Source organism: Mastomys coucha, chromosome X (genome assembly GCF_008632895.1).
Source record: "Mastomys coucha isolate ucsf_1 chromosome X, UCSF_Mcou_1, whole genome shotgun sequence".
Lineage (NCBI taxonomy): Eukaryota > Metazoa > Chordata > Mammalia > Rodentia > Muridae > Mastomys > Mastomys coucha.
This window is the reverse complement of record NC_045030.1, coordinates 137,102,609-137,113,467: the sequence shown is the minus strand read 5'-3', so window position 1 is coordinate 137,113,467 and position 10,859 is coordinate 137,102,609. Positions and strand designations below refer to the sequence as shown.

Here is a 10,859-nt window from a genome sequence, read left to right as displayed (position 1 = left end):
CTCCTAAGAATTTTCACGCCTGTGGTCTTCATGTCTAGTGACATGGACAGAATCATCTGACAGTGAAGGGAAGGATTATCATTAAACAAAATTATCACCCCTGTTTGTCACCTGAACATAAACATTCAAATGGAGAGCCCCAGGCCAGAAAGTACTTAAGAATCCTCCAGAGGAGAACAAGCAGAAAAGAAAAGAACCGAGGTACATAAAAGTTTTTCTCAGTACTAACTACAATTATAAAAAAGAGACACACAGGTGCTCTCCAACACATTGATACTTGAACTTCTGCCTAAGGATTCATACTGGCCTTGGCTCAAGCACAAGGCATAGGGGATATGATAAACATGTTATCTGTGCTGTCTGTCTTCCTCATCCTGGAGTATTTCTTGCTTTTGAGTGCAACACATCCCAAGTGCTTTTGGAGAATAAAACAAAATGAAAAGATAGGTATAACTTTGGAAGATGACTGTTTCTTTTACATTTACACAAGACAGGGTCCACCACTGAATGATTCTTTTGATGGAAATCCAGATATTCAGTAAGTGCCTCTTTCATTCATTTATGTTTATCATGGCTAATAATTTGTACTCGGCCTAAAGATATGTTGACCATGACTTTCTGTGCCTGCTTTCCCTGTTTTCCATCTATAACACAAAGATCAATCAAAACTATTTTGGGTTTGACTGCTCATTATTTCTATGTTTTTGGATTAGGCATTTTGCTCATAGCTTTAAAATAATATTTGCCAGGCTAAATGACATATACTTTCCACCTTGTTACTAGAGGAATGCACCGAATACTGACAGTTCTTTCTTGGTAGCACTATGTGATGCTCCTCAGAAACACAGAACAAAGCAATGCCCTGAATTTGTTTCTTAGGGGATGCAGGAAAATGATTTCACAGTGGTTCTCTAATGTTCCTTCCACTGGTATAGAGAGCCTAGATCCTGTCCAGAGATGATCTTTATATTTATGGTATTGCTGGGTATGTTTCTTATACAGATATTTAACCTTAGTTTGAAGAATTTATATATCATCATTTCCTAACTGTCATGCGATGATTTGTACCTACAATAAGAATAGGAAAAAACTATAACAATTTTATTATTTCTTTTCAAGTCAGTTTTAATTATACGCTCATTTGATCATATGACACAGATTTTTATCAGATTCAAGGCACTGACAAACTTATAACAAATTGCATCCTGTCTCACTTTCTAATAGACTGTCTAGTTAATGGTCTCTTCATCCATTTGAGAATCACGTTACTCATGCATCACAGAAATGAATTATTTGAGTTCTCGTCCTTGATTATCTCCCAACCTAGACAAGACAAAAGTCTCTACACTGCATTGATAAACTGTGACTACTATTGCTGTTTTTAAGATTTATCCTTGGAGTCCCCTTTGTATGAGCCCAAGTCCAAGTTTAAGTATACATACATACATACATATATATATATGTTAAACATACCTTTATTTCATATGCATTTTTTCCACTGTTATCTTAGTAATTCAGGTTTTTCTAGTAAGAAACTTGTCAAAGTGTTATATCCTTTAATAAAAAATTACTTTAAGTACTTAGAAAATTAGATACTTACATAAAATAATCAAAGATACAATATAAAACTTGCAAGCATTGTATGAAATCGGAAACCTCTGAAAATATCTCTTTAACATCAAGCATAAGAAAAATCCCTTCATGTTCTGTTACCATTCAGGATGGTACGCAAAGTCTTAGGAAGTATTCAGAAACACTTTGGAAGTAAAATTTAAACTATTTCCATAAAATAAAATATTATTCTGTCATTAAATTTATCTAAAATTATAATTAAGCTCTCAGATGAAACCAACTAAGTTAAAAGCATATACAATTGACAAGATGAGCAGCTTTCTATATACCATTACAAATTTGAAAAAAACTTCAGGAAAAAATTTCCATTTACTTTATCTTTCCAAAGTAAGTGAATAAAATGCCAAGTAGAAAATCCAACCAATGGAATGAAAATCTACAACAAATTCTTTAAGATACTAAAGAAAGAAATGGAAGTAGACACTAGAAGACATAAAGGTTCTCAATACTCATTGATTGCAAGAAGTTAAACTTGGCTTTGCCAAGAATATTGTTTATTTTCTACAATCTGATGGTAAGACCTTATTTCTAAAGACAATTATTTCATCATATGTGGAAAAATCAGGTTTGTGAACAACTTAAATCTTTATGCTCACAACGATACTAAACAGTATTCTGAATGCTACCAAAGAAGAAAGGTAATCATCAATATCGCAAAAACACTTCTTCTTATATTTAAGGCCCCCTGCAAGATATGGAACTCAGACCTGACACTGAAAACTGAGGTAAAAAGAGAGAGACTAATGAGGAAATAGTCTTAGAGAAAACTACTCCTTTAACTGCAAAAATAAAGTCAAAAAATTACTCATTCTATAATGTTATAAACATATATCAGTATACCCCTCCACTCTCATAAGTAAAGTTAATGGGAATTATATCAAATACAATTATATCAAATACAAATACAATATACAAATACAAAAACAACTATATCAAATACAATCTAGAAATGTTCTGATAATGAGAAACTTCGATGCTTTAAATGAGTTGTCTTTATTGGACTTTAATTCATTATAGTAAAAAAGGACATATTGCATTATCTAAAAAAAAAATGTGTGTGTTGAAACTTCATTAATGTCCTATGTAGTATATGGTCACTTTTAAAGAAAGTTTCATAGACTACTGAAAAGAAAATTTGTTCCTCAGTGTTTGGTAGAATGTTCTGTTGGTGTTAATCAAATCTATTTGATTCATAGCATTATTTAACTCCAAATTTTCTGGTTAGATTTTTGGGATTTGGTTTGGTTTTGATTCTATTTGTTTGTTTTGTAGATGATATGTCTCTGGTGAGTGAAGTATTGCAGTCACTCACTATTGCTCTATTAGGACCGGTATGTGATTTTAGTAGTTGTGGCATTTCCTGTAGAAATTTGGGCTTCTTTGAATTATGCATAAGAGTTTAGAATTTTAATATCCCCCTGGTATTTTTTCCTTTGATGTGAATGTAGTTTATTTAAAGTTTGTATTGCCAGATAGAAAATAGCTAACTGTTTGTTTAGAATACTTTTTCTATGATTTTAGGTTAAGGTGATGTCTCTTCATGATGCTATGTTGTTTTTCTTTGGTGCAGCAGAAAAATAAATACTAGTTTTTTAATATAATCTATTTCTCTGTCTTTTTACTTAAGAATATAGACTGTCAATACTGGGAGATATTAACAGATGATATTATTAATACTCCATATTTTACTTCTAGTGTGTGGGACCCTCCAACCTCTTTTGACCAATTGTTCTCTGATTATTTATACTTTATGTCCTCTTGGATATAGTTAAATTTCTATTCATAACTTTTTGATGTACTTGATCGTATTCATGGTGACTGTTTTGAAGTTCCTGTGCTTCATCCTAATTGCTTTTTATAGTGGCATATTACAATAGTGTTGCTGGATTCTGGAGAAGAATATTGTCTTTGCTGTTCACATATTGTTTTTTAACTATGTAATAGATAGACTTACAACATTTAAACTCTTTCTTTGTGTATATCTAGTCCTGTCTTTGTTCAGTGAGTTTTGCTCATTTTTGTTGCTATTTCTCACTCTTCCTAGCCACATTGCTAACAAAATATGGAGGCTGCACATCACCAGAATCTAAGTCAAATGTGGTAGCTATAGTGTTTCTGGAAACACTAGTATATAGTTGGGCTAGAAAGACACTGAGAGGGCAGTAGGGAAAAACTGTGGGAGTCTACGACTAGAAACTGAGTCCTCAGGGGTGGTTTAACAATGGACTCAAACAGGTAAGCCAAACCGGTATTGAGGATAAGTATCAAAAGGCTAGAATGTAGAACAAGGGAAGATATAGTTCATCCAAGTGTGCGGGCTATGGGTCTCTAGTGCAGAGCACATCTGTGGTTCTTCAGGAACACAAAGAATAGAAATGAGAAAGAAATAAATCCCAAAAGAGCCATAGAGAATAATGAATGGGTCTCTGAGTAAACAGCAAGATGTCGACTGCGTAGAAGATTGCTGTGGGACTAGAAGGAGCTGCTGCCAGAACTAAATGTATCATAAGGAAAAGTAAGGAGAGATTGGAATGAAAGACAGGAAAGAGGATAAAGGTCACCACCTGAGTCCCAGCCTAGTGTTACAACTCTATATTTCTGTTTGTGAATCTCTGGTACTACAGAGTCATAAAGGATGAGATGAAGCTGGGCTAGAAGAAATGTCTAAAAAGACTCATTGAGTAAAATTTCCATACTCTGAATTTTTGTGGTGAATATAAAATTCAGTTCATCAGAAGAATCATCTGTTTACCCAGTTTACAGCCAAGTTATCCCACTTCTGAGGTGAATGAGCATTTCTTGGTGTGTGGATTAACAAACTAGTTTTCAAGTATGCCAGCTCTTCTGATGATCTAAACAGAAATTCTAGGGCTGAGCAAAGAAACTTTCTTGGTGAATTATTTCTCAATAATTCACTCTGACTTGATAGTGGTTGGTGGACGAAAACAAAAGTTTATTGTGTGTATATGATTTCTTTATATTTCTGTCATTGCTGAAGCTTGGATCTTAAAGTCTGCTCAAATGCTTGTACAATAAGGTGTTTGAATTTTAGTTTAGCACTGCCTATACTTAGTACACTTAATAGGTAGATTATGCTATTAGTAATGTATGCTCTCCAGTGGAGTTTTGTGATCACAGTTTTTCCTATTATTTTTTCCTTTGTAATCTATCCATGATTTGGGTGGATTGGCAATACACTATCCCATCTTGAATCATGCCATTAAAGGGGACAAAAGCAACCGATCAAACTCTATTCACCTCAACTAAAATCTACAAACTGTAGCTCTTTTAAATTTTCTGCTTTGAGGTTGTTTCCTTGGAGTATATTGGTGTGATAATATAAAATTGTCAAAAAGAGGAATAACAACTGATTTCACAATATGGTATATCTTTTGATTTGTATTTAATACATGAATTATAAAATAATATGAAATTTACATTATTCCTCTATTAAATGTGATCAACACTAAACAAATTGTGGGGATCATTACATGATCCCCTGCTGCATTTGTATTTATTTCTCATTCCTAAACACATTTGAAAAATATGTTATCATAATTATTAAATTTTGCAATTATTTTCTTTTCAAGAAATTTTAATTTAAGAGACAGGTGTGTGAGTACTCAGAAAAAAATGACACTTATTTAACTTATTTGATATTTTTTTTAGTAAATACATGAATTAAGATCAATTTAGCTCTTTTTCCTGGCTTCTTGATGCAACCTTAACTTTCAATTTCTTCTTTGAGAGACATACAAAGAAATTAAAGTCAAACTTTTCTTAAAGAATGTGAATATATTCATTGATATCTTTTATTTTAAAATCAAGGATTTTCTTTTTGTGTTATAATCTTGGATATAAAGTTTATACATAAACAACTTAATAACATACTTATATATATGTATATATTTTATATCACCATGCTTAATATTCCACCTTTTAAAACACATTTTTTAGTTTTCTTCTCATTGCTCCCATATCCTGATTTTGGAGAAAAATCTACTTTTAGTCATCCATTTTCTATTTTAATTTTATTAGATATGTTCTTTAATTACATTTCTAATGTTTTCTCCTTTCCTGGTTTCCCCTCTAAAATAAATCCCTGCTCCCTCCCACATCCTCCTGCTCACCAAACCATCCTCTCCCACTTCTAAGCCCTGGCATTCCCCTAAACTGAGCCATAGAGTATACAGAAGAACAAAGGCCTCTCCTTCCATTCATAACTGACTAGGCCATCCTCTGCTACATATATAGCTGGAGCCATGAGTCCTGCCATGTGTACTCTTTGGTTGGTGGTTTAGTCCCTAGGAGCTCTGGGATTACTAGTTAGGTCATATTGTTGTTCCTCCTAAAGGACTGCAAAACTGTTCAACCCCTTGGGTCCTTTCTCTAGCTACTTCATTGGGGACCCACTGCTCAGTCCAATGGATGACTGTTAGCCTCCACTTCTGTATTAGTCGGCCACTGGCAGAACCTCTCAGGAGACAGTTATATCTGCCTCCTGTCAGCCAGCACTTGCTGGCATCCATAACAGTGTCTGTGTTTGGTGATTGTATATGGGAAGGATCCCCAATTGGGGCAGTCTCTGGATTGTCCTTCCTTCAGTATCTGCTCCACACTTTGTCTATGAAACTCCTTCCATGGGTATTTTGATCCCCTTTCTAAGGAGGATTGAAGTATCCACACTTTGGTCTTCCTTCTTGAGTTTCTGTAGTTTATGGATTGTATCTTGGATACTGTGAGCTTCTGGGCTAATATCCAGTTATCAGTGAGTGCATACCATGTGTGTTCTGTTTTGATTGGGTTACCTCACTCAGGATGATATCCTCCAGACCCATCCATTTCCCTAAGAATTTCATAAATTCATTGTTTTTAATTGCTGAGCACTCCATTGTGTGAATATACCACATTTCTGTATCCATTCCTCTGTTGAAGGACATCTGGTTTGTTTCCAGGTTCTAGCTATTGTAAATAAGGCTGCTATGAACAGAGTGGAGCATGTGTCCTTACTACATGTTGGAGCATCTTCTGGGTATATGCCAAAAAGTAGTATTGCTGAGTCCTCCAACAGTATTATGTACAATTTTCCAAGGAACAGCCAAACTGATTTCCAGAGTGATTGTACCAACTTTCAATCCCAACAGCAATGAAGAAGTATTCCTCTTTCTCCACAACTTTGCCTGCATCTAATGCCCCTGAGTTTTTAATCATAGTCATTCTGACAGGTGTGAATGGAGTCTAAATTTTGTTTTGATTTGCATTTCCCTGATGACTAAAGTTGTTGAATATTTCTTTAGGTCCTTCTCAGACATTTGGTATTCCTCTGTTGAGAATCCTTGTTTAGAAGGAGATATCACTTGAAATGTAAATAAAGAAAATATTTACATTTTTTAAAAAAGAAAAAAAAGAATTACAGTGTCCAAAATTAGACTTGCTTTCTTGCCACCAACCAACTTAGAGATAGATCCCTCAGTCGTTTAAAATACTTAAGCATATTAGAAATAAATGCTCTATATATTATTTAGCGTATAGTTATAAAGCCCTCTGGTTGTTACTTTATTTCTGGAAAATACATTTATTAGAAGATGAAAAAGAGATCTGTACCCCATTTTTAATGGGGTTATTTGGTTTTTGTTGTCTAGTTTCTTGAGTTATTTGTATATATTTGATATTAGTCTTCTATTGGATGTAATAATAGTAAAGTTCTTTTCCCAATTTGCTAGTTGCCACTTTGTCCTATTGACAGTGTCCTTTACCCTACAGAATCTTTACAATTTTATGAGGTCTTATCTATCAATTCTTGATCTTAGAGCATAAGCTATTTGTGTTCTGTTCAGGAAATTTTTCCCTGTTCTCTTGTGCTCAAGTCTCTTCCCCACTTTCTTTTCTATTAGTTTCAGGGTATCTGGTTTTATGTGGAGGTTCTTGATCCACTTGGACTTGAGATTTCTACAAGGAGATAAGAATGGATCACTTTGCATTCTTCTAAATGCTAACCACCAGTTGAGCCAGCACCATTTGTTGAAAATGCTGTCTTTTTTCCACTGGATGGTTTTAGCTCCTTTGTCAAAGAACAAGTGGCCATAGTTTTGTGGGTTCATTTTTGAGTCTTCAATTCTATTCCATTGATCTATCTGCCTGTCACTGTACCAATACCATGCAGTTTTTATCACAATTGCTCTGTACTACCTCTTGAGGACAGGGCTGGTGATTCTACCTGAAGTTCTTTTATTGTTGAGAATAGTTTTCGATATTCCAGGCTTTTTGTTCTTCCAGATAAATTTGCAAATTCTCTGTGAAGAATTGACTTGTAGTTTTTATAGGGATTCTATTGAATCTGTCGATTTCTTTCAGCCAAATGGCCATTTTTACTATATTAATTCTGCCAATCCATGAGCATGGGAGATTTTCCATCGTCTGAGATCTTCTTCGATTTCTCTCTTCAGAGACTTGAAGTTCTTGTCATACAGATCTTTCATTTGCTTGGCCAGAGTGACATCAAGGTATTTTATATTCTTTGTGACTATTGTGAAGGGAGTAGTTTACCTATTTTTTTTCTCAGCCTGTTTATCCTTTGTATAGAGGAAGGCCTTATCCTTTATGTTGAGGATTTGCTCGAGTTAATTTTATATCCAGCTACTTTGCTGAAGTTGTTTATCAGGTTTAGTTCTCTGGTGGAATTTTGTGGTCACTTTAATTTTAATATTTTATTATCTTCAAATAGTGATAATTTGACTTCTTCCATTCCAATTTGTATAATTTTGATCTCCTTTTGTTGTCTGATTGTTCAGGCTAGAACTTTAAGTACAATATTGAATTAGTAGAGAGAGAGTGGGCCGCTTTGTCTAGTCCCTGATTTTAGTGGGATTGCTTCAAGTTTCTTTCCATTTAGATTGATGTTTGCTACTGGTTTCCTGTATGTTGCTTTTACTATGTTTCAGTATCGGCCATGAATTCCTAATCTCCCCAAGACTTTTATGATGAAGGGGTGTTGGATTTTGTCAAATGCTCTCTCAGCATCTAATGAAGTGATCATATCTTTTTTTTCTTTGAGTTTGTTTATATAGTGGGTAAAGTTGATGGACTTCCATATATTGAACCATCCCTGCATCCCTGCATCACTTGATCATGATGGATGATTGTTTTGATGTGTTCTTGGATTTGGTTTGTAAGAATTTTATTGAGTATTTTTGCATCGATATTCATAAGGGAAATTGGTCTGAAGTTCTCTTTCTTTGTTGGGTGTTTGTGTGGTTTAGGCATCAGAGTAATTGTGGCTTCATAGAACGAATTAGGTAGAGTATTTCTGTTTCTATTTTGTGGAATATATTGAGGTGTATTGGTATTAGCTCTACTTTGAAGGTCTGATAAAACTCTGCTAAACCCCTCTGGTCCTCAGCTTCTTTTTTTTGATTGGGAGACTATTGATGACTGCTTCTATTTCTTTAGGAGACATGGGACTTTTTAGATTATTTATCTGATCTTGATTTAACTTTGGTACCTAGTTTCTGTCTAGAAAATTGCCCATTTCATCCAGATTTTCCAGTTTGTAGAATATAGGCTTTTGTAGTCGGATCTGATGATTTTTGGATTGCCTCAGTCTCTGTTGTTATGTCTCCCTTTTCATTTTTGATTTTGTTAATTGGGAGACTGTCTGTGTACCTCTAGTTAGTATAGAAAAGGTTTATCTATTTTGTTGATTTTCTCAAAGAACCAGCTCCTGGTTTGGTTGATTCTTTGTATAGTTCTTTTTATTCCACTTGTTTGTTTTAGTCCTGAATTTGATCTATTCCTCTTGAGTGAATGTGCTTCTTTTTGTTCTAGAGCTTTCAGATGGTCTGTCAAACTGCTAGTCTATGCTTTCTCCATTTTCTTTTTGAAGACACTCAGAGCTATGAGTTTTTCTCTAAGGACTGCTTTCATTGTGTCTCATAAGGTTGGGTAACTTGTGGCTTCATTTTCATTAAACTCTAAAAAGTCATTGACTTTTTTTATTTCTTCTTTGACTAAGTTATCATTGAGTAGAACATTGTTCAGCTTCCACTTGTATGTAGGCTTTCTATTGTTTGTTGAAAAATACCAATAGTCTGTGGTGATCAGATAGGATGCATGGGATTACTTCAATCTTCTTGTATCTTTTGTGACTGTTTATATGGTCAATTTTGGAGAAGGTACCATAAGGTGCTGAGAAGAAGATATATCCTTTTGCTTTAGGATAAAAAGTTCTATAGATATCTGTTAAATCCATTTGTTTCATAAGTTCTGTTAGTTTTATTGTGTCTCTATTTAGTTTCTGTTTATGATCTGTCCATTGCAGAGAGTTAGGTATTGAAGTCTCCCCCTATTGTTGTGTATGGTGCAATTTGTGCTTTGAGCTTTAGTAAAGTTTCTTTTATGAATGTAGATGCCCTTTCATTTGGAGCATAGATTTTCAGAATTGAGAGTTCATCTGGGTAGATTTTACATTTCATGAGTATGAAGTGTCCTTCCTTATCTATTTTGAACACTCTAGGTTGAAAGTTAATTTTATTTGATATTAGAATGGCTACTCTAGTTTGTTGCTTGGGACCATTTGCTTGGAAAATTGTTTTCCAGCCTTTTATTCTGAGGTAGTGTCTGTCTTTCTCATGGAGGTAGGTTTCCTGTATGCAGCAAAATGTTGGATCCTGTTTAAAAAACCTGTCTGTTAGTCTATGTCTTTTATTGGGGAATTGAGTCCATTTATATTAATAGATATACAGGAAAAGTATTTGTTCTTTCCTCTTATTTTTGGAATTCTGTTCGTGTGGCTATCTTGTTTTAGTTTTGTTCAAAGATTACTTTCTTCCTTCTTCTAGGGTATAGTTTACCTCCTTGTGTTGTAGTTTTCCATTTATTATCCTTTGAAGGGCTGGATTTGTGGAAAGATATTGTGTAAATTTGGTCTTGTCATGGAATACTTTGGTTTCTCCATCTATGGTAATTGAGAATTTGCTGGGCTTGCATTTGTGTTCTTTTAGGGTCTGTATGACATCAGTCCAGGATCTTCTGGCTTTCATAGTCTTTGGTGAGATGTCTGGTATAATTTTGATACTTCTGTCTTTATATGTTACTTGGCCATTTTCCCTTACAGCTTTGAATATTCCTTCTTTGTTTTGTGCATTTGGTGTTTTTATTAATATGTAACAGGAGGAATTTCTTTTCTGGTCCAAACTGTTTGGAGTTCTATAGGCTTTTTTTTTTTTTTT

The 10,859-nt window shown here is 34.2% G+C and overlaps 1 protein-coding gene across 1 annotated transcript in view; it reads left to right on the top strand.

Annotated features, from left to right (window-relative positions):
* The first annotated feature begins 289 nt into the window (after positions 1–289).
* Positions 290–10,859, top strand: part of LOC116094935 (vomeronasal type-2 receptor 116-like) — a 48,375-nt gene continuing 37,805 nt past the window's right edge. Inside the window, exon 1 of the mRNA XM_031376335.1 lies at positions 290–538. Coding sequence (XP_031232195.1) covers positions 336–538 — 203 coding nt within the window. The 5' untranslated portion in view covers positions 290–335. The remainder of the gene's footprint in view (positions 539–10,859) is intronic.